Source organism: Nylanderia fulva, unplaced genomic scaffold (assembly GCF_048542155.1).
Source record: "Nylanderia fulva isolate GAGA-0341 unplaced genomic scaffold, ASM4854215v1 Scaffold61, whole genome shotgun sequence".
Lineage (NCBI taxonomy): Eukaryota > Metazoa > Arthropoda > Insecta > Hymenoptera > Formicidae > Nylanderia > Nylanderia fulva.
In genome coordinates, this window is record NW_028190710.1 from 192,314 (window position 1) to 215,771 (window position 23,458).

The 23,458-nt window shown below is 35.2% G+C and overlaps 2 protein-coding genes across 8 annotated transcripts in view; one reads left to right on the top strand and one right to left on the bottom strand.

Annotated features, from left to right (window-relative positions):
* Window positions 1-4,531: 4,531 nt before the first annotated feature.
* LOC114939126 (uncharacterized) lies at window positions 4,532-9,759 on the top strand. The gene is made up of 3 exons (XM_085488041.1): window positions 4,532-4,933; window positions 5,397-7,709; window positions 7,822-9,759. Exons 1-3 carry the CDS (start codon window positions 4,532-4,534, stop codon window positions 9,757-9,759), a joined length of 4,653 nt encoding a protein of 1,550 aa, XP_085344167.1.
* Window positions 9,760-12,712: 2,953 nt separating this feature from the next.
* The window catches only part of LOC114935508 (inositol 1,4,5-trisphosphate receptor-like), a 49,727-nt gene continuing 38,981 nt past the window's right edge, over window positions 12,713-23,458 (bottom strand). For 6 of the 7 annotated variants that reach the window (XM_029308362.2, XM_085488049.1, XM_085488050.1 and 3 more), the window contains 20 exons: window positions 22,924-23,111; window positions 22,741-22,852; window positions 22,151-22,258; window positions 19,666-19,783; window positions 19,342-19,574; window positions 18,647-18,785; window positions 18,130-18,404; window positions 17,532-18,041; window positions 17,295-17,444; window positions 17,012-17,204; window positions 16,814-16,936; window positions 16,561-16,733; window positions 16,313-16,477; window positions 16,058-16,238; window positions 15,874-15,966; window positions 15,632-15,789; window positions 15,389-15,554; window positions 15,109-15,269; window positions 14,879-15,040; window positions 12,713-14,660 (listed from right to left, as the gene is read on the bottom strand). In XM_029308362.2, the coding sequence (XP_029164195.2) occupies window positions 14,580-14,660; window positions 14,879-15,040; window positions 15,109-15,269; window positions 15,389-15,554; window positions 15,632-15,789; window positions 15,874-15,966; window positions 16,058-16,238; window positions 16,313-16,477; window positions 16,561-16,733; window positions 16,814-16,936; window positions 17,012-17,204; window positions 17,295-17,444; window positions 17,532-18,041; window positions 18,130-18,404; window positions 18,647-18,785; window positions 19,342-19,574; window positions 19,666-19,783; window positions 22,151-22,258; window positions 22,741-22,852; window positions 22,924-23,111 (3,489 nt within the window). In that variant the 3' untranslated portion in view covers window positions 12,713-14,579. The remainder of the gene's footprint in view (window positions 14,661-14,878; window positions 15,041-15,108; window positions 15,270-15,388; window positions 15,555-15,631; window positions 15,790-15,873; window positions 15,967-16,057; window positions 16,239-16,312; window positions 16,478-16,560; window positions 16,734-16,813; window positions 16,937-17,011; window positions 17,205-17,294; window positions 17,445-17,531; window positions 18,042-18,129; window positions 18,405-18,646; window positions 18,786-19,341; window positions 19,575-19,665; window positions 19,784-22,150; window positions 22,259-22,740; window positions 22,853-22,923; window positions 23,112-23,458) is intronic. The other variant, XM_085488051.1, reaches the window with a different exon arrangement.

Sequence of the window (23,458 nt, forward strand, 5' to 3'; positions counted from 1 at the left end):
ACAAATTAATCAATATATAAATAATATATAAATATATAAATATGCTTGTTAAATGTTAAATACACCTAAATATATTATCTATTTATTTTAAATTATATGTTCTGTGCGACGTTAATTCGCCGGCCTCGAGCAAGTCGGCCAGAACAGAAAAAGGTAATATTCGAAAGGTAACTAACGGTATCCGAATATCGGTATTTACGACAATTCTAAAAATTTGGGCGCCAGGAGCGATTCCGCGCGCCACGGTATCAGAATTCGTTCAGAAATCGTAAATTCTCCGGCTACGCCCTGCTGAGTATTTGGCAGAGGGCCGCGGTTCACGAATATTGTTTTCAGAGATTCTGGAAAGGAGATTTTAATTAGAACACAGAGATTGGGCTAATAAAATATATAACAATGTATTTTAACAATATTAAGACAATTACGTAGACACATTACATACAGTGGACAATATAAAGATATAATATAATATAACATTAGATACATCGTACGAAACGGCGGATATAAGGACGAATAGTCCTCCGGTACTTTACGAACATCTCTCTATGGGCATTTCCCCTAGGCAATGACGAGACTTCTCAAAACCCGATATTATAATCGGCCGCGTGATAAACACGGCCGGGCTTTTTCGCGTCACGCGAATAATGCGTGATCGGATCGGAATGCGGCGCGCGCGCGGAACCATAGACCCGTGGATTACGAAAATCGATACAATACATAAACTTCGCAAATTCTCATTATGCCGGAGGTCTCGTCCGGATGAAATACAATGTAGTCGTGCCTTTAGCGCGCATCCACAACAACGTTCAGATTTCGAAACATCCGATCGTAGTAGGCGCCGGGCGTACATAACAACGGGTTTCAAAGTTCAAATCTAAAAACAAATCGCAAGAAAACATAGGGGAGGGAAAAAGATTTTAACAAAGGGAGGGAGGTTCATCCGGACGAGACCCCCCGCATAATTATGATCGAACTTCACTTGGTAAGTTTGTTTAATCATTAAATTATGCCGGGGGTCTCGCCCGGATAAAATACCCGGATAATATCTGAAAAAAACTGGTGTTTTATATAAATAAACATTACAAGAGAGACCAGCAGATGCAGTCATAAAAGAAAATATATTTAAAAAACGTGAACAAGTACAAAGTTAATTTAATATAATTGCATTTGAAAACGCGTCGGGGTTAACAATTGGTCAATGGTTATAAAATTTAGCGAAAATTTGAGAATCGGCGGACCAACCCGCCATTCTCTTAATTAAGTCTATAGAAATGCCTTTTTTGGCCGTGAAAGAAGTCGATGCATGACGTGTGCTATGAGCTGAGAAAGAATTATTAACCCCACAGTCGATTAAAGTCTCGCGAATCCATCTACTAATGATTTGTATCCCAACAGATTTGTGAAGAATTTTGAAGGAGATGAAAAGAGAGTCAGAATCTTTTGAACGAAGTTCAACTGTTCGGTATAAGTAATGTTCTAGTAAACCAACAATGCAAAGATTAATACGCTCATTAAAACGCGAGAAAGACAAAAGAGGTTGAAAATGATCCGGAGCGGAAGTCTTAATACGATCTGGAACTCTGATAACCATCTTATTGACGGAAAAGGAAATAAAAGGAATTAGCGAGAGTTTGACAGCATTGTCCCGAACCGAGAGCGAGGAGAAGGATCAGTTTCTTGATGATTTTTTCAAGAGAAAGGTCTTCGTGAGGGAAAAGAGACCCGAGTTTTGAAATGACGAGTGCAGGATTCCAAATAAAATCGTAACGAGGTTTAGGAAGTTTTAAAACACTCACGCCTTTACAAAAGCATCTGATTAAAGGGTCATTTCCGATCGCGTTATGAGATATCAAAGAGATAGCTGATCTCGCAGTATTAAGGATGGAGAAAGAACCTGCGACATTTAATACATTTGAAAGAAAAGAAAGAACATCGCTTGACTTCGGAGAAAAAATTGAAACTTGATGTATTTGGCAAAAATTCCACCAATCATGAAGAGATCGTGAATATTGTTTCAGAATTGATGAGGCGAGGGATGCTAATAATGCGTCTAACAATGAATCCGGTACTTTGCGGTTTCTAAACGCTTCCCTGATAATTTCGATGCTCCCAGGAAAAGTGTCTTGTAGGAGGGATGATGGTTCCTAAGAGGAGAAGAAAGAAGAGATTTAGAAGGATGTAATATAAGAAGTTCTAAAGCTAAAAAGCGTTGAAAGAGAGGGAACCAAGATTGTGAAGGCCACCAGGGGACAATCAAAATTCCTTCCGCTTCATTATTAATAATCCGTAAAACTTTCGGTATAAGAATGAAAGGAGGGAAAGCATAGAACTAAAAATTTTCCTAAGATAAAGTAAAAGCATCGACGGCAAAGAAGCCTGGGTCTGGAATCCAGAAGACGTACAGATCGTACTTAGCATTGAGAAGCGAAGCAAAAAAATCAACGTCGAAAAGACCAAATTTTTCCAAGATAAAGTTAAAAACCTTGGGAAAAAGTGATCATTCCGTGTCAGCATCAGGACGACGGGACTCATAATCAGTAATAACATTTTCACCCGAAGCGATGTTAGAAGCATAAAGAAAAATGTTTCTATTTTCACTGAGGTTATAGATTTAATCTGACAACACTGGCCTCAATTAGCGTTGTTAATATATATTTATTTTGACGTTTCGACCATGTGAGTTGTGGTCTTTTTCAAAAATACAATTAGAACTTTCTAAAACATATAAATACAATCAGACACTTTAATTAAAACGAAACGGGAACTGCAAATTTGAGACTTACAATGAGTTACAGCATTTTGTCTTTAAGATATAAGAGCTAATTATGATTCGGAGAGAATTAGCTTATGTCACAATAATAAAATTACATATCGAGTTACGTTTTTGTCTTCATACTTTGACAGAACACACTGTACTAAAATTAATAACATCGCCAAGGTAAATATGTCGAAGGTTACATCAATTTCTAAACAAACAATCATACGTAGTGCTAAAACTTTCTGTGTCTTTTTGTAAATTAATTGTGGAATTTAATTTCTTAATAAAATACATCTCGGCAATTTCCCTTTTTTCTTCTATTATTTTCTTTATGCAGGACAGAAGGATTTTTCATTCCTGGCGAACGAAATTAATTTTTATCGTTTCTATTTTTACACCATTGCCAAATATCTCTGGAGATGGATGAAAAAAGTCGATGTTGAACTGAACCAAAACGATTAATATATGAGAGAGTTGTTGTGTTGTCAATCCTAAGAAGTATTTCACAATTAAGTAGATTAGCTGCAAAACATTTGAGAGCGAAAAAAGCCGCTTTGAGTCCAAAAGCGTTAATATGAAGAGCTTTGTCATCTTCAGACCACCAGCCATGTGAGCGTAAAGATCCGCAAGAGGCACCCCAGCCTGTTAAAGAAGTATCAGAAAAAATTTCTAAAGAGAATCGACCCGTGCATATAACATTAGCTTGAAGTGGGTTAGATAAAACACTGCGCAACCACTGAAAATCCTCTTGAAGAAAAGGCGGGATGAAAAAATTTGCAGAGAAAATACCATTCGATTTTAACAAAGCAAGATATTTAACTCTTTCAAATAATTTAGTGTAAATGAATCTGTAACGAACGGCTGGATAAGTTGAGACAAGTGAGCCAATTATTCCTGCAAAATCTCGAATAGAACAATGAGATTTTGAAGAAAAATCAAGGATTATCTTGAGAAGTTTTGAAGCCGAGGTATTTTCTTCTTTTAGATGATATTAACTTTGATTTACTGAAATTAATTATAAAGCTGTTCGATACACGAACTATATAATTTACGCCGAACACCGCTCGCGATGATATCACTGTTTTCGTTTTCGTCTCATCTCGGTCAAATTCGGCGTATTCCGAAAAACACGGACGAGTGGGAAAATGAGCCTCGATGATCTCCATCGACGTGTCCGTGAAAACACTTCGTTTCAAACAGTCGCGCGAATAACAAATAAAACAGTCACAATAGGCGAGCGAAAGAACGACATTGTACATCGATCTACTCGGCACCGTAACAATAAATCTCGATCTTGAGAATTAAAATTAATTGCATGTGTTACGTGGATTCCCCGTCACATCACAGTTGGGCGAGACGATACGATTAAAATCATTACGGACAGCAAATTACTCGCATCACACATACGAGATCACATAATATTTCGTACAAATTATTGGTCCTTCGAGCCGGATATATATATTATTCTGAAAAGACGGTGTATACGAGTGATAAGGTCGAAGCAAAGGTGCAACGGGCACGAGGAAGTTCGTTCGTCTACAAGGCAGACAATTTGACTAGGAAGGAAGTAAATAAGGCGCGTGCTGCCGGGCGTCGGGTTGCATTGCGATACATATTCGCGGATCGCTGAGGACGATTCCGGATTCGGAGCAGCATCCCGAGCAGTAACGTGGCACATAGACGCAAGTAAGGTGACGACGTGACTGGTAAGTCTGTTTATCTGCACCAATCAATTATTACGTATTCAAGTTTGGATCACGCGATTTTGAAATTATGCCTCTCGGTCATAGCCCAGCGGCGGGCTCGTCCAGCGCAGAGACGCCTCGTGCATCGTCTAATTTAGCCGATTACAAACGACGGCGCGGAATGGTTAAAGGCTCATGCACGCGTATGGAGACTTTTTTAAACAATATAGTCACATTAACCGACGATACCCGAGCGCAGGTAGAAATTCGTCAAACCCGTCTAGAATCGTTCTGGGAGGATTATTGTAAAATACAAACGCAAATTGAAATGATCGACGCGGAGGAGTCAAACGATAGAATCGAGTTCGAAGATTCATTTTATGCATTATGTGCGCGATTTCGCCGACTTTTACAATGCGACAATCAATCGAGCGCGCGAAGAGGTTCCACGCAGAGTTCGACAAGAGTCGAGAGCGAGGCTATATCTCATGTACGATTACCAAAAATTAATTTGCCAATTTTTTTCGGGAAAATACGAAGATTGGTTTCCGTTTCGAGATACTTTTATAACGATAATTCAAAATAACACGTCGTTGAGCGATGTTCAACGGTTTCAATATTTACGGGCATCGTTAACGGACAAGGCACTCGACATTGTGAAACCTTTAGAAATTTCTGGAAACAATTATGACCTTGCGTGGAGCCTCTTAAAAGAACGATACGATAACAAACGCGTGATTATACAAACTCATGTGCGGGCAATATTTGAATTGCCAGTTATAACAAAGGAAAATGCGATCGACCTTCGGCAATTAGCTGACGGGGCATCGATACATATTCGCGCGTTAACGGCATTAAATTGTAATGCCGATAAATGGGATGCTTTGCTTATTCATATTATAACGTCTAAATTAGACGCAATTACGTCGCGTGAGTGGCATGCTTCGTTGCAGGGCTCTGAATTGCCCACATTTAAGGAGCTAATTACCTTTCTTTCACATCGCAGTCAGATTCTGGAGGAATCCGCGAGAAAGAGTTCGATCTCGTCCGTTCGCTCCGACTCTCGATCGCAATCGCGTTCTAACGTTGGACGTCAAGCATTGCACACGACTGTCGAGAGGGGCAAGTGCAATTATTGCGCCGGCGAGCATTTAATTTATTTTTGCAAGGAATTCTTGAAACTGCCAATCAGCCAGCGAATCGCGGAAATGCGTAGCAGGAGAATGTGCCTCAACTGTTTGCGTAGTCAAAATCACATTGCAACCAAATGCCCTTCTGGCAGTTGCAGAACGTGCAATTTAAAACATAATACGTTATTGCATATACCCAAGAATGAGAGAGAGATAAATAACGCGGGCGCGTCGTCGGTGCCGATCGACTCGTCGCCGATCGCGGACGGGCGATCGGCCGTCGCGACTCACAGCGCGGTCAAGCGAAGCGATACGGAGGTGTTGCTCTCGACGGCGATCGTTTATTTATACGATGCGAACGGTGCTCGCAGGACATGCCGTGCTCTGTTGGACTCAGGGTCACAGGTGAATTTCGTGACAGCCAAATATGTAAGGTTGTTGGGTTTAAAACCGCAATCCGTAAATTTCTCGGTGTCAGGCATATACGGTGACACATCTATTTCGAACGAAAACGTAGACATCAAACTACAATCGCGATTCAATTCATTCGCGGCTGAGATCGAGTGCATCGTGGCGGAGCGAATCATAAGGGACAAGCTTCCGTTAAACACTATTAAACGTGAAAAATTCAAACTGCCTTCCAGCGTCGAGTTGGCGGATCCGCGATTCAACGTGTCGTCGGACGTCGACTTGTTAATAGGCGCCGATCTATTTTGGCGATTGTTGTGCGTGGGGCAGATTCAGGCGACTTCCGGGTATCCGATCCTTCAAAAAACACGTTTGGGGTGGATTGTGGGCGGACGCGCACGCGTCGGTGCATCGCGACCGGAGACTGGGCTGCACTCGTTTCACGTATCAATTAGCAATTTAAAACTTCACGAACAAATCGAACGATTTTGGCGGATCGAGGAGTTAGGCGATTCGAGTCATTACACCAAGGACGAGCGCGCATGTGAAACCCATTTCATAAACAACGTGTCAAACAATAACAAGGGCAGATACATCGTGACGCTGCCCATCAAAAACGATATTTTGCAAAGGCTGGGAGACTCGCGCGAAATAGCAATGAAGCGATTCCTCGGTCTTGAAAGGCGACTTCATCGTGACTCAAATATGAGGACTTCATATGTTCAATTTTTACGCGAATATTTAGCCTTGGGACACATGCGACTCGTACCCGCACATGCGGTCGATAGGGAATCCGTTTATCTGCCTCATCATGGGGTGTTTAAGGGGATCGGCCGGAATGCAAAGTTACGTGTGGTTTTTGACGCATCGTGCAAAACCACGTCGGGAATTTCTCTGAATGACGCCTTGATGATAGGTCCTACGGTTCAGCAGGATTTAATATCAATTATCACTCGTTTCCGCACGTTCGCGTACGTCTTTACTGCAGACATAGTTCAAATGTATCGACAGATACTTATCCATGAGTCACAGCTACATCTGCAACGAATATTGTGGCGCGAGAACTCGAATTCGCCGGTCGGTACTTACGAGTTGCTTACCGTTACTTACGGCACGAGCTCGGCGCCGTTTCTCGCAACGAGATGCCTTCAACATTTGGCACAAAAACATGCCCTCGATTATCCTGCGGGGGCGCAATGCGTTCTTCGGGATTTTTATGTAGATGATTTACTCGCGGGCGCCAATACATTGTCCGAAGCGGAGCGCATTCGTGACGAGGTGATAGCCTTATTAAAGCGCGGACAGTTTGAGCTCGGCAAATGGTCATCGAATTGCCAAGAACTGTTACAGGGCATTAGTGACACAACGAGTGCGGAGGTGTTATTAGGCGATGAATCGAGCTCAAAAATATTGGGAGTCGCATGGGATCCGTCCAGCGACGGATTTCGCTTCGGATACAATTGCGGCGCACCGACGAGTAGCATAACGAAACGGACGATCTTGTCGGAAATCGCGAGTCTTTTCGACCCTTTGGGTTTATTAGGGCCACTGACAGTTGTGGCAAAAATGATTATGCAAGATACGTGGCAGTCTAACGTCGGGTGGGACGAGTCGTTGCCGCAGGATTTGCATCATCGATGGCTGAACGTAAAGCAACAATTGACGCGCCTTTGCAAATTGCGTGTGCCGCGTTTTGTCGGATTTCGAGCGGACACGCACAGATCACAGGTACACGGCTTTTGTGACGCAAGCGAGCGTGCATACGGCGCGTGCGTATACATAAGAACGCGCGATTCCGACAGATACCGGGTGGAACTTTTAATTTCTAAATCACGAATAGCACCAATTAGAGCAGTTACCGCGACTAGAATTAAATGCCGCGTTATTGCTATCACATTTAATCGAGAAAATTCGCGCATCGATTGATTTATCGAAATTAGAGATAATTTTATGGACGGATTCCACAATTACTATTCAATGGATATCGTCGCCGTCGCGTAAATGGAACGCTTTCGTGGCCAATCGCGTCGGTGAAATTCAGCGCCTTACCAGGAGATCGAGTTGGCGGCACGTGCCGTCCGCTCACAATCCCGCGGATATATTATCGCGCGGCGTCGACCTGGCGGGCTTAATGCAATCGACAATTTGGTGGAACGGACCTGCATTCCTGCAGTTAACTGAGGAACATTGGCCGGTCAAATTATGTGTCGACTTGTCGGGCGAGTTACCGGAACAAAAAAGGGTAACCGCAGCGGTGATAGCCATACAACAATCGATCGTACTAAATTTGTTGGACAAACATGCCACTTTAGACAGGGCATTGCGAATCATCGCTTACTGCCTGAGAATAGCGCGTTCGCGTACGATCAAATATCAAACAACGTTTATTTCGCACCACGAAATAACAGCAGCTCTGCGAGTCGCGGTGAGATGCGTACAGAGACATGCCTTTTCAAGAGAGCATAAACAGTTGACCGAGGGTCGGAGCGTTGACGGCGGAAGTCGCATTCTGTCATTGACTCCGTTTATGGATGAACACGGGATCATTAGAGTGGGGGGCCGAATAAGCAATGCAGCATTGCCATACGACGCGCGGCATCCCATGCTATTGCCGAAGAGTCATCGATTGACGACCTTGATCATACAGCGAGAGCATGTAAAAAATTTGCATTCAGGCCTACAGGCCACAATGCATGCGATGCGTCGACGATTTTGGCCTCTGGCGGCGCGTTCGGCTGTTCGAAAAACAATTTACAATTGCGTAACCTGCTTCAAGTGTAAGCCGGTTGTATCGCAAGCATTAATGGCAGATTTGCCCGCGCAACGCGTGACGGCTTCGAGACCGTTCACGCATAGCGGCGTAGACTATGCCGGGCCCATACTCTTAAAAGAGGGCAAGAGACGTAATGCCAAATTACACAAGGCATATATATCGGTATTCGTTTGTTTCTCGACCAGGGCCGTACACCTCGAAATTGTAACCGATTTAACATCGGAAGCGTTCCTTGGCGCCTTTAAACGCTTCATATCACGTAGAGGCAAACCGGCGTGCGTATATTCAGATAACGGCACTACGTTTGTCGGCGCGCGCAAACAAATAAAGGAGCTGTATGACTTGATTAACGACAACGACACGCAGCTTGCAATGCGGCGTTTCATGCGTGATAACGAAATCAATTGGCATTTTATACCACCCCACGCTCCACATGTCGGGGGCCTGTGGGAGGCGGCCGTAAAGTCGGCGAAATTTCACATTAACCGAATAATAGGTAACGCGAATCTCACATATGAAGAGATGCAAACCGTGTTATGCGAGATAGAAGCGGTTTTGAATTCGCGACCGTTGACGCCGTTAAGCGAGGATCCAAACGATCGGCATTGTATTACGCCGGGACATTTCTTGATTGGTGCAGCGCTAAACAGTTTCCCAGTTGCAGATCTTACGAAGGAAAATCCGAGCCGACTACTGCGATGGCAACGCGTAGAACAGCTTCGGCAACATTTTTGGAAACGTTGGAGCGCCGAATATCTACACACTCTAATCGAGCGACAAAAATGGAAAGCTAGCAAGGGCCAGCAATTGAAAATCGGTCAGCTCGCCATGGTACAGCAACCAGGCTTGGGACCGCTGCAGTGGTTAACAGGCAGGGTGCAACAACTTCATCCGGGCCCTGACGGTATCGCGAGGACGGCCACATTAAGGACCGCAAAGGGTCAATTAACAAGGCCGCTAACGAAGCTAGCTATCCTTCCGATAGACGAGGCATCTGCCGATTAAACGCGTGTTACATATTGTAAAATTTTAATCATGATTTATTTGATCAATTTTGACTTCGAGTAGATCGATCGCGAGTTAATGAAGACAACAATGTATTGAGACAATTTGACGAGCCAAATTTGTTTATTGTAAATTATGATGTGCGAGTGTGTCATTTCAAGTTCTATTTATGTTGCTATTTATTCTTTATTTATATTTCAATTTAGGACACCACATGTGCATCGAGAATAATAATTTACGTGTTGAAGGCATGCCCTTCAAGGGGGGCGGGATGTTCGATACACGAACTATATAATTTACGCCGAACACCGCTCGCGATGATATCACTGTTTTCGTTTTCGTCTCATCTCGGTCAAATTCGGCGTATTCCGAAAAACACGGACGAGTGGGAAAATGAGCCTCGATGATCTCCATCGACGTGTCCGTGAAAACACTTCGTCTCAAACAGTCGCGCGAATAACAAATAAAACAGTCACAATAGGCGAGCGAAAGAACGACATTGTACATCGATCTACTCGGCACCGTAACAATAAATCTCGATCTTGAGAATTAAAATTAATTGCATGTGTTACGTGGATTCCCCGTCACATCACAGTTGGGCGAGACGATACGATTAAAATCATTACGGACAGCAAATTACTCGCATCACACATACGAGATCACATAATATTTCGTACAAAAGCCTAAGGCAGACAATAAGTTAATATGAGCCTGAACATTATCACTACAAGAATCTATAGACGATCTTAAAAGCAAAAAGTCGTTCAAATAAATGATGGATTCATAACCTTCTTCTCGAAGAAAAGAAGTGACTGAACGCAGAATTTTGGTAAAAATAAATGGTGCAGTGGAGAGACCGAAGGGAAATACTGCAAACTCGTAGATTAACACGCGCCTGGAATCTAAGAAACTTCCTGTGAGAGATGTGTATTGGAACTAGTAAATACGTATCTTCGATGTCTAATATGTGTCTTCGCGAATTTCCCGCTTTCCGCGCCGAAGGTGTGCCGTCGGCCACTTACATCGGCCCTATTTCTCGGATCATTATCTATCCGACTGTATAAAATAATAAACGGTTACAATGTATATCGTTGAAAATGACATTTAAAATTCATAAAGAAGAAATTTATGAGCAATAATAAATTTGGAATGCAAAATTAATTCATTTTTATACTATTCATAAAATATTGCAGAATATTTCTTATTTTCGAATTTTATTTATCCGAATATTTATCTGTCCGATTTCTTCAATTAATTCAATATCTAAATTCCTTGTGTTGGGATCGTATCAGAATAGTTAAACTCATCAAAATAATTATAACATATTTAACTGTAATAGCCGCTTTTTGCATGCGCTTTATAATTCTCATAACTATATTTAATAATAATGTAGACAGCGCATCTTGCGTCGCATAGCGGCAAATGAATAAGAAACTATTACAAGATAATATTGGAGTATATTTTGCAATGTCTCCAATAAAATATTAAATTCATAATATTTGCACAATGTTGCTTCAATATTTATAATGACACAATGAAATGAAATATTTATGCAATATTTTAGCAATATTCGTGCTGTAAGAGTATTACTATATAATTTGAATAGAATACAAATATAATTTGGTGGACATCCCGTGGACGTCCAAATATTAATCACTGATGGATGTCCGAAATCGGATATAAAGTGGACGTTCATTTCATGTCCATGGATGTGCAGAGGTAAAATGGATATAAAATGAACGTGCAATATAGTACATCTTATATATAATGACAATCAAAAGAAAAAATGAAAAAAGGATTTACAGATATATATATTCTTATATGTTTACTAATATGGCTATATTTAAATTTGTTTAATATATGTATATTTAACTCAAAAAAACGGTATTTTACTTATTTCTTAAAAACAATATTTATTTATTTTACTCGTTTTTTTAACAAATAGAGTAAAAGCAAAATTCGAAATTGAGCAAAATTATTATTGAAACTCATTACTAATATTTAATATTTATAAATATAAAGAAATTTTATTTAATATCAATAACAGTTACGCAATTATAGTTTTTGTCATTTATGCTGACGAGTTTATGTCATAAATTAAATACTTTTTATGTGCATGTATACTAAAACGCGAAACAATTTCCTAAAATAAAATTAATTAAGCAATTTTTTGACAATTATAGTAGTAGTTGAGTCTACACTGTTTGAATCTAACTTTCAAGACTTGCCACATAGTAGTCACTAAATTCGAAACAGCTCAAGTAGAACAGAAAATCAAAATCATAATATCATTTTGACGTCATATGATCAAATTTGGAGTTCAAATTTAGTTAAGATGACGTCAAATTGACATTATTTTTCTGTTCTACTTGGGATATACTTTCATTTGACTACAATATATATAATAATAACACAGAACAAGTATTTTTGCGAAGCGGTATGTATTTAGATTATTATATCTATTCGATAAGTCGACTGCTGAAACGTGATTTTAAAGAAACTTTAAACTCACCAATTTTATTCCTCTTTTCACGACCCATTTCAGTTTTTTGAAACCACTCTTTTACCTAACTTTTCTTTACCCTAAACTAAAGACAATTATTTTATCAGAATCATAACATGCATATACATATATATAAGCGATTACACATACACACTCACGCACACATATACACACGCCTATACACGCACACGCGCCCACGCATATATGCGCGCGCGCACACAAACTCACATAAAGATAACACATCAAAACATATTGTTTAATATTAATATGAAATAAAAATTTATTGAAAAATTAATTAAAGTAATTATAGATAAATTTGCAAACAATATATGATCATGGAAATAATATAATAAATAACGTGCTTTAAATAATCGATCTAAATAGAGATGCCAGAAAAATATATACATACATATATATTAGGAATATAAGAATATTCAATAAATAACTTGATTAAGAAATAAACATAATTTATTCACATGTAAGTAAGAATGCAATCTACATCCATAATGTATAACTATACATATATACTATATAAGTCCGCACAATAGTAGAAGTAACAGATATTAGAAACATATCTCAAGAGGTATTACTTATTGAATTCATTTAAAGATCTGACAGTACAATATCTGCTATATCTGACCATAAAACAAGGAAAATATGGAGGAGATTAATATAATAGGATACGAAGAATGTTTCTATATAATCTAAATCATCTAAAAGACATCATTTTATCTTTAAACAATTTTAAGATCTAATAAAATATATATACATTCTGTAATCCTTTTTTCCATATTACATTAAAAAGAAATATAAAGTATATATATTATATAATATAACTCTGTATATATAGACACAAAAATCTCATTATTTAAAGACATGAGTTAAATCTCCATAATAACATACAACGCAATGTTCAGGTGTCATGTACCTATATACATTAAAAATAACACAACTTGTTTAAAATTTATATAATCAACTATCATATTATATATTAACAATGAATAAGTGGACATCAACATTTTGAAACTCGTCCATTAGAATATCTAAAATTTCAAAAAATTTGACCTATATTACGACATAGTCAATTGATCCCTATTAATTATCGTGTTTTTGTTAATTATATTGATAATATCGTGATATCGCAATCATAATAAGTCTTTATAAACAACAGAATAAATGATATCATGCTTATTGGCAGGTACAAATTTTAATTTGCACATACATTTTTTGGCCGCAAATTGACATTAACAATGTCATTACACATAAATCATATTATATAAATTTCAGTAATTTTTATAGAATTGAAAGTTTTTGAGCGCGTTATTGCAAAATTAAATTATTCACTTTTGCTAAGATATATATATATATATATATATATATATATATATATATATATATGTTTTGAACAATTTGTGTGTGTGTTTGTGTATTTTATTAAACCTATTTACATATACGAAGTAAGAAATAATCGATTATGTGTATAATCACAAAGAATGCGATACCGAGAATTATTTTCAAATAAACAAAGATATACATAATATCCATACACATACACATGTATATATATTAAAATTAAATATATATAATACAGAAAGTTTGTACATAGTTTTACAAATGTATTTATAAACATATTTTTAATTATATATTTTATTTTAAAAAATCTTTATAATTTACGAAAACAAAATTCGTATAAACACAACCATATGGCTTTAATAACATAAAATAGAAATATATATAAAGTTCGTAACTGTTGTAAAGTGTTGATACTATAATTTATTTAATGTATCTTTTATTTAATATATCCACACATGGATATATATAAATATTATAATAATATAGCTAAAACATAATGGATTGATCCCATAAAAAAAGAATATTCTAAAACACATTAGAATATTACTTTATGACATTTTAAAATTTCCAACAAGTGGAAATTTTAAATATAATTTGTTTTTTTATATTAATCTCTTTTATATGGATACGCTTAATTCTTCTATTTGTGTAACAATTTATACATTGGTAAACAATGCAATTTACGATACATACAGATTCCTTTATGGCTAACTGATAAACTGGGTTGAGAGCTTATATGATAGAAAGGAGAATGATAATGTTTAATGCCCTAGGTGTATTTTACTTTCATTAAAATTAGGAACAAAACCGTAAAAATGCCTCGGGTTATCCACTCGATACATTTTCGTGTCTTTAAATGCGTGTTTAGAACACATGATGATCGCTACATACATATTATATCTTGGAGTATCAAACTGAGATTCGTCCGGAATAAGACGCAAACTGCAAAAGATGTGCCTTAAGTTTACGTAGATATATTATGTAAAACTGCAGAGGCAGAATTCAAAAGTCCCAGTCGCTGCTTTTGCTTTCGTTGCTCCGTCATCTTTTAAAACAAAATAAAACAAAAAATATATGATATATATATATATATATATATATATATATATATATTGTATATAAATTATAGAAAAATATATAAATATATAAATATTATATAAAAATATATATGTAATATATTAAATTTGTATTTGAATATTGCTTAAATAATTTTTTGTTAATGTAAGAAATAAAATTTAAAGAATATTTTCACAATTGACGTACCTGATCACGAAGCTCCATCAGTTGTTGCGACAAACATTTAACTAACTGCTGCGTAGATTCTAATTGCGATTGTAAACTTCTCAATTCCACTTGCTCACCTTCACCTTCGTCCGCTGCCAGTGATTTGGCCCGCAATCTCGGGAACCATTCCAGATTTCGATCCTGTGAAAGTACATAGAGCTTAAAGACATAAGCATCGCCCAAATTTTTCAAGCTCTATGAACTATTACCTTAACCATAGAGTAAACGTATGATTCCGGCCCTGTAAATTCTGTCGGATCCTTCACCTTCACTAACACAATGAAGTAGAGATAATGCCACATATTATGCTCATGCTTTATGTGTTCCTCAAAGGAAACTGTTTTGTTATCGAAAGCCGATCTATTCAAACCTATAAAAAAATAGAGAATATTTAAATACCTGTAAGATATATCCTATATGATATGCGAAAAAAATAAAAGTATAAAAAATGCAAAACAAATAATATAATATAATAAAATAGATACTTGCCGCAAATGAAACAAGTATTTTTCAAAATCAATTCCTTCTGCTGCTTCTCTGATCTAAGATCCGCAAATGTATCGATAATCACACCAAAGATGAGATTCAAAACGATAATTATTACAATGAAGAAGAATAGCAAATCATAGACAACTCTTGCAACAAATAAAGGTTCCTAAAAGATAATAAAATTATTGCATATAAAATAAATATATATTTCATTATATTTTTGCAATAATCCCGTATACTTACAACGCTGGATGGTGCTCGTAAAATATCCCCGATACCACCACCATTCCTCAATCCTTGATTTAACGTGGTGACTATACACATAATGAGTGAATCACAAGTACGTTCCTTTAATTCTCCGCCGACGCTTATCACTTCAGCTTTACTTTCTTGTTCATTTGCTGAATTATTAGAAGAATTATTTCACAATAAATATTATTTTTACATATTCAAAGAAAAAAGTATATCAATTGCGATATATCTACCTTCACGAGCATATTGTGATATAGTTTCTGTTACTTCGCACTTTTCCTTGTCACCAATGCTACAAGTATCTGCAACTTTCTGTTCAATGGAAGCTATAAATCGAATAAATATTGTTATTATATTTATTAAAATTAAGAAAAGATTTATATAAATTTATGTATCATACCAAAGGATTAAACTTACATATAATTTCCTCATCCACAGGAACGAGGAAATCGTCTTTAAAGAACATAAAACCAATGATGGAAAACATGTACACTAAAATCAAAGCTAAGACAGCAGTGAGTATGATAGATCTTCCATTTCGAGTTACAGATTTTATTACATTGAGCAAAGTCTCCTCGCGGTAAACCACATCAAAGAGCTAAAAGAAAACGACAATGTTACAATTTGAAAAAGAGTAAAAAAAAACAATTCATTAAATTTTTTGTCACTTACTAAAACTGAATAGAAAAATGGATGCATAAAAATCCCCAGAACGCAGAATATTAAATACAATATGTGATATAAAAATTCGATATTAGTTATTATTTGCTCTACACTTTTAGTCAGGGTACCCTGATTACCCATAATACTTATAAGATGTACACTTTTTAATGTAATCTGCAATACAAGTAATACATATTTAAAAATAGATATTTAAAATCACTATATATATATACACATATAAGCTTTATTATATTTACCGTAACAAAACCGAGCAACCATAACGTTGGTTCTGGACCTACAGAGAAAATCAATCGCAATATCGTTGATGCAACTAACGTACGTATACCGGATTCCCTTGGTAAAGTAATAACGATAGCAGCAGATGCAAGCATAACTGTCCAAATTAAAGCTGATAAATGATAACTGAGTTCTACAAATAGAGAACAAATAAGTATCGTGTTATGTATCGAGACAATTTAAGAAATTCAACTCTCTTAATTGCAAACTCACTAGGCACAGAATCCACAAACGGATAGAAAAAGGCTACGATCAGATTTATAAGAACGGCACAATTGAATAAAATGTTACTCCATAATGACATATAACTGCTCATCCAAAACAACATTGATTGCCCTGTAAGTTACAATCGATTTATTATTAGGAATGTTATTACTATCTAAATTTATATGTTTTAATCAATAGACATACCTCTAAGCTTTTTTTGCCATTTCATCTCATTAAACATGTCTTCTGTCCTTTCGAAGAAATCGGAAACTTTCGACCCTTGATCATCTCGTTCCGTAGTGTTCAGTACTCTTATTTTTGTATCGACAGTTATAAGTTCGCAGATCTCCGGAATCGGAAAGACAATTTGTTCGAGTGTTCTATCGTGTCTCACAATCTAAAACGTAAAAATATTTTATTGATCTTTCTCTCTCTTTCTCTTTAAAAATTAAAACTATTTTAATTTATATATACAAAACTATAGTACCTCTATTTGAGCTGTATGAGATGCATAGTATTGTAACGCTTTATTAATTTTTGGATCCGCATTATTCTGCTCCGATGGTTTCAGTATCACTGCCAGTTCTTTATTGTGCTGCGCTAATTGATGGCACAAGATGTAAATATTATGTCCAACCTGAAAAAAAATAAAGTAGATGATCTTTTTAAATTTACTAAAATCGCAAAAAAATCAATAAAATATCTGCGTTACACATTTCCTCACCTCTTTGGGCGATACTCCTTCCTCTCCGTTTGTCGAGGTGTCGTCGACGTCGCCGGTGTCATCCAGCGATTCCTGATGGAAAGCCTTGCACGCCACATCAACGAGCTGTTTCGGATTCATATTGTACATGATCCTCTCGGCGTTTTCGCTGTCACCTCTGCTCTCCATAATCGCCAGCAGTAATTTACTTGCATTATTCTTTAATTCCAATACCAGATCCATTCTGGTCTTTTCCAAAGGATTGATATCGTTCAGTATCAATGCCGTTATAATATCTAAACCGTTGGACTCATGCGTGGCGATGCAGTTTTGATTATCGTGACACGGTCCTTGACAGTATTCCGTCAATGTTTCCAAAGTTTGATTGATCAGCGCTACATTGTACTCGTTGATGTACAAGCCAAGGAGACCCAATCCACCGGTGGTAGAACCGCAAATGCAGTCCAAAAACATGAGCGTCTCAGACACCAGATTGAAATTTGTCTTATTATTTTGATTCCGTAGGAAATTCTACATGTGAGAGCAATGAAAATAATTTATTAAAATATCAGAATGTATCAGAATACTAAACATATAAATTTCGGATGGACGTTAGCACCTGTAATTCTCTGTTGTGATTCTCGCAAAGTAGCTGCAAGAAGCGTAGAATCGGTTGCATCACCAAAACTTTAGGGCTCAATTGACCCTCGTCCTTCTCGGTGTCGGACGCGTTGCCGCTTTTGTTTCTGTCCAACTTTTCAGCCATATCCTCCAATACATTATTAGCTGCGTCTTCGCCAGGCGCAAGACCGTTCTGCATGTATGCTTGTGCATTGGACACCTGATTCAATTCCTCGCGAAGCTCTTCGGTTATCACCATTCCATTGGGCTTCCCTATACATAAAATGCTTATGCAATGAAAATCTATGGCGTATAATTTTAACTCATTAACTTATACATATCCTTAAATCGACGACCCTAACAGCACATATATCCCGAAGACGTTCAGAGAACATCCTGAGGATGTTCGAATATATCCTGGATATCCTCTGAATATCTTTCGAATATATTGTTCTATTGAGTATATTAAATTAAAGGAAACGTAATAGTTTGCAATAATTTATTTTATCTTATACCTGAGCTGCGTTTTCGCGACAGCTTGTCTACCTCTTTACCATCTTTATCCTCGTGTGCTTTAACCGCCATATCAGATGTATTTACTGTCACGGTGGATTTAATCTCTTGCTGAGAATCCTTCATTTTATCGTAAAATACCTAGGGAAAGAATAAAACCATGAACTCATCGCTGTATATATTCAGTGTTTGCTGTTATCTAAATAAAATTACATAGATGATCATCTAAATAATACTTTGGCGTTATCTTATCTTTATATAGATAATAAAAATATGTGTTATCCATATTTGTATCTTAAATTTAAAAAAGTATTATCTTTACTAAATTATCTAGAATAATTTTCAGATAATTTTGGTTTAGAATCATAGTACATAAAAATACTTAAATAATAGGACTTAAATAGTAAGTGATAAAAATTTATAAATAAAAATATGAATACATATATTTTTATATCTATTTACATTTTTTTTATAACTGTGTTTACATAAGCAGTCTTAAAAATTATTATCTAGAAAATTATCTAGACGAATCACCATATCATTTTATCTTTTATCCAAATATATTTAAAACAAAATTATCTTTATCTTATCTAAGATGAATTTACACATTTTTATCTCATCTTTATCTAATTAATTTTAAAATCATCTAAGCACAACACTACATATATTTGTTTATATCATAGTAATGAGATATTACCTTGAAAAACGATTGACTCAAATCGCCGCCCATCAGTTTATTAAACATACTCTTTTGTATGATGGGATTGCCACCTTCTAATAAGGCGATACCCAATTCCACAGCTTCTACGAATATACTCGGGGAATGCACACTCTTAATCACCAATTCTACCACTAAATCCGAAGTTCCCTCGCGATCAAGATGGGTTTGCACTTCGTGTAATGTTCTGCCAGCTCGGCTTAATATCTTTGCTGTAAATTAGCAATCCACTTCCCTTTGTAAGACATTCCGAAACTAATAAAATCTATCTGATAAATAAATATTTTATGACATTTTTTTTACCTCCTGGACCATGGGTGATAGTCGCGCTACGGGATACTCCGATATCGACATTTTCCGGTTTTTGTATAAAACCTTTGCCAAAGTAACGCGCCAGAAGATTATTTCTCAATACATCTCCCTGCGGAAAAAGGGGATACTTTACGTCAACATTCCACTGTATATTTGAAATTAAAATGATGTACCAATACATATAGTGCACAACATTAATAAAAAAAAGGAAAGTTTTTTAGTACACATTACAGATATTCTCTTTATATATTCACAAACATATTTTATCATAAATATGAAATATGTATAAATTTCAATCATTATTTACATAATCAGTGCTTCAATGTGCTTAAAAGTGGATAAGAAATACTAGTGCAATTTAGGATGCGTGTAGAAAATTTCCATATATTATTGATGTAAAATTTGTATTATATAACCCGAAAAAAGAAATATATGATAATTAAAGTGCAACATGTGAGAGAGGATAAAAATGAAGTTAACGTGTATATTAATATTGTTGAATAATGCAAACCACCATTCACATATTTGTACATTAATAATTGGTAAAAATCATATAGAGATCGAAGATTTCGATACAAGTTAAATTTATGTTTAGATAGATAATAGTTTATATATAATATAAAGGTGTAAGAGATTATATATAAAGGTGTAAAGCACGCAAAGATGAATAATAGCAGCACACATATTTTGGATATTATACATACGATAATAATTCAATACATTATAATAAGTTTACCAGGGAATTAATTGATTTGCAAAGGGACACAGAAAACTTAAATGATATGTAACATATGATACTATTTTGAATTTATTTTAGATATCGGTATTTATTTTATTAATTTTTAATTTCTCCTTTTTATTTTATTTTCGTTTTTATCTAAATAGAGTTTATATATAATTTGTTTTTATCACCTATGAAGTGTTTTAGAACTGTCCTTTTGTTTATATATTTTTTGCTTATTTAATTTTTTTATTTGGTCGACTTGTATTTCTCTTTTTAATTGTATTATTTATTCGAGATATTGTCTTTGTTCGTTTTAATTTAATGTTATATGTCAGAGTGAGCACTTCGGTTCGTTTATTATTGATATCTTGTCATGTTCTGATCGTTTACAAAAAAACGGACATTATGATCATTTAGTTTTTACCACTTACTTGTAACAGGTATTTTTTAACACTATTATATGTATGATTTTCCGTATTCGATTTTTACTATCATTTTAATTATTTTAACTGAGATTTATAATTTAATTTATAGCCTGAAGAGGACCCAATTCGGGGTCGAAACGTTGCGTCTTTTTCAATAAAATATTTTTCACCTTAGCCAGTGTTGGTCAATTAATTCCCTGATATCTTTATTTCAATATTTCAATCGGATCACTTTTTTATTATAATAAGTGTCGATACCTCTATTATGAAATGTTTAATATAATTCAATATACTAACAATATATCTAACAATAACATTCATGTTATTGGAAAGGAAAAACCAAGGAAAATAAAATTCACAATATTCAAAATATCACACATTTACGATTCCAATCTAAGATAATTAAAAATGAAATATATGAGATGTGTATGTGTGTATATATATAAGTAAGAGTAATCATATCATTAGAGTCAATGTGTATTCATTATAAGATGTTAAAATCTATATTATATTGTATTGGTACATCTTACTATATAATTTATATACAATTAAATCTATTTCTATGTATAAAAACTTTATTATATTTTCATTCTTCTATAATAAAAGATTAAGAAATACAATATATATATATATATATATATATATATATATAGTTATATATTATTTTCTCAAAATAAAGTTTTATATATGAATATATATATATATATATATATATATATTTTTATATATAAAAATGTCTTATATTTAAAAGTAAAATATTGCAAACGAGATGAAAAATGACAGTAAGAGATAAATGGATATATAATAAGAAACGATGATAAATAAACGTGCATAAATTAAGCGACATGCATGAAAGATCTACACAACGTACATTATATTCTCTACTTTACGGAATTTTACCACACCATTTACGACTTGATATGTGTATATATAACATGTAATGAACAATCACTTAGTCAACAACTTATTGTCATCACAAACTCAAACAGTTAATCAAATATAATTATTAGCAGTATTTATTATTTCATTAGCTCTATAAGATGAAAGGTAAATTATGAGATTTGTTATGATTTGCACATCACCGAGAAGTGTTTAAAATGAGTTAATTAGATTCTTTTTTTTTCTGGTGAATAACTACCCTAGATGTATTTTTCCTTATTTTTAAAAATGCATTTAATATGTCGTAGTGGTGTTAGAAGTATTATTTCTTGTTCGCGCGTCCTAAATTACATCTCGCAATATCATCATTCTTTCTTTTTCAGCATATTAAAATAATTTCGTTTCATATACGTTGTGCCCACTTTTTTCTATCTACTTTAATTTTTACCGGCTCTTGCTGAGTTATTTGTCGATTCTCAGACTGATCATTGGAATCTGTTCCAACTTGTGACTCGCTCTTCGTTTCAGACTCCTTCTCTTCCGAGATACCTTCGTTCTTCATTCGCAGCATGAAAACATCTTTACCTACAGATCTATTCTACCAGATCTACTCACCCGCAGCTAAGACTTTGTGTGGCGTATATTGAGAAATCTTATTAACTTTTACATTATTCTCTCGTAATTATGCAACAAGCCAAATAAATATTTAATCGCGTATTTAATCATCTAATGTGCTTGTGAACTCTCAGGCATTCAGCTTCATTACAAAGAGTAACGCGTCGTAAATTCACATATTTAAATATTATTTAAGCAAAGTAAAAAATTTTTTAATTTTATAAGTGAGTATCAAATCATCTTCTCTCGGAATACAACAATGTGTTTGTATTCCGAGATACTTTTTATATTATTTAGATAAACCTATCTATGTATACATATATAAAGAACTGAATGCCTTTTTTTCGCGATGCTGTGTTATCTTCCTTAATATGAAAAATGATTTATATAACTACATGCAAGACATGATTGTACGACGCTCACCTTTTCTCCGTACTCAGGATCGATAGCCATCATTTCTCGAAGTGTCCTCAAAACTTTCACGCATAATTTCTCTTCCGTTTCTTCTAACAGCTTTTCAGTATGCTTAATTAATCTGCAAAACAAGGATACATAAATATATTTGTATTATACTAAATTACTAAAATTAAAAATTAAGAATTTTACCTTTTTATAAAGCCACCATTTTCGCATCTCTTTCTGGCATCAGTTGCTGCAGGAAACAGTAATTCCGGTCGATAGAGAATATCGACTAATAAGGATAATTCGGACTGTACTAATGGCTTCAATTGTTCCTCTAATAGACATACTATGTCTTGCAGACCTTCGATAATACTTCGATCTAAACGCATAAGCTAGACCAAAACATAAATGGTTAGTAAATTGGACTATATCTTTAAAGACTCAAGTTGTCTTGTATATACAAAAGAGTTTTCGTACAATCTACACTATGGAAATTTTTTTTAAACTAATTTACGATTTCCAAAAATTTAAATAATGCAATCTCCAAATATAAAATGTCTATATATCTCGCATGACGTATTTCTAATATTCAATAATGTATTACACATTAAAATAATTGATTTCCTACTTGTAATTACTCTAATTAGATATTACTAGTTAAATAAATTCTTATTTTATATTTAGATGTAATTAAATTGTAATTATACATTTTGTATCTAATGTATTGTATATATAGCTA

Bases quoted from the DNA above. Each gene is read 5' to 3' on its own strand.
- LOC114939126 (XM_085488041.1), top strand. From the start codon at position 4,532: ATGCCTCTCGGTCATAGCCCAGCGGCGGGCTCGTCCAGCGCAGAGACG. The intron at 4,934-5,396 runs GTACGATTACCA...GCTTCGTTGCAG, and splicing joins AGAGCGAGGCTATATCTCAT to GGCTCTGAATTGCCCACATT. The intron at 7,710-7,821 runs GTACACGGCTTT...AATCACGAATAG, and splicing joins CGGACACGCACAGATCACAG to CACCAATTAGAGCAGTTACC.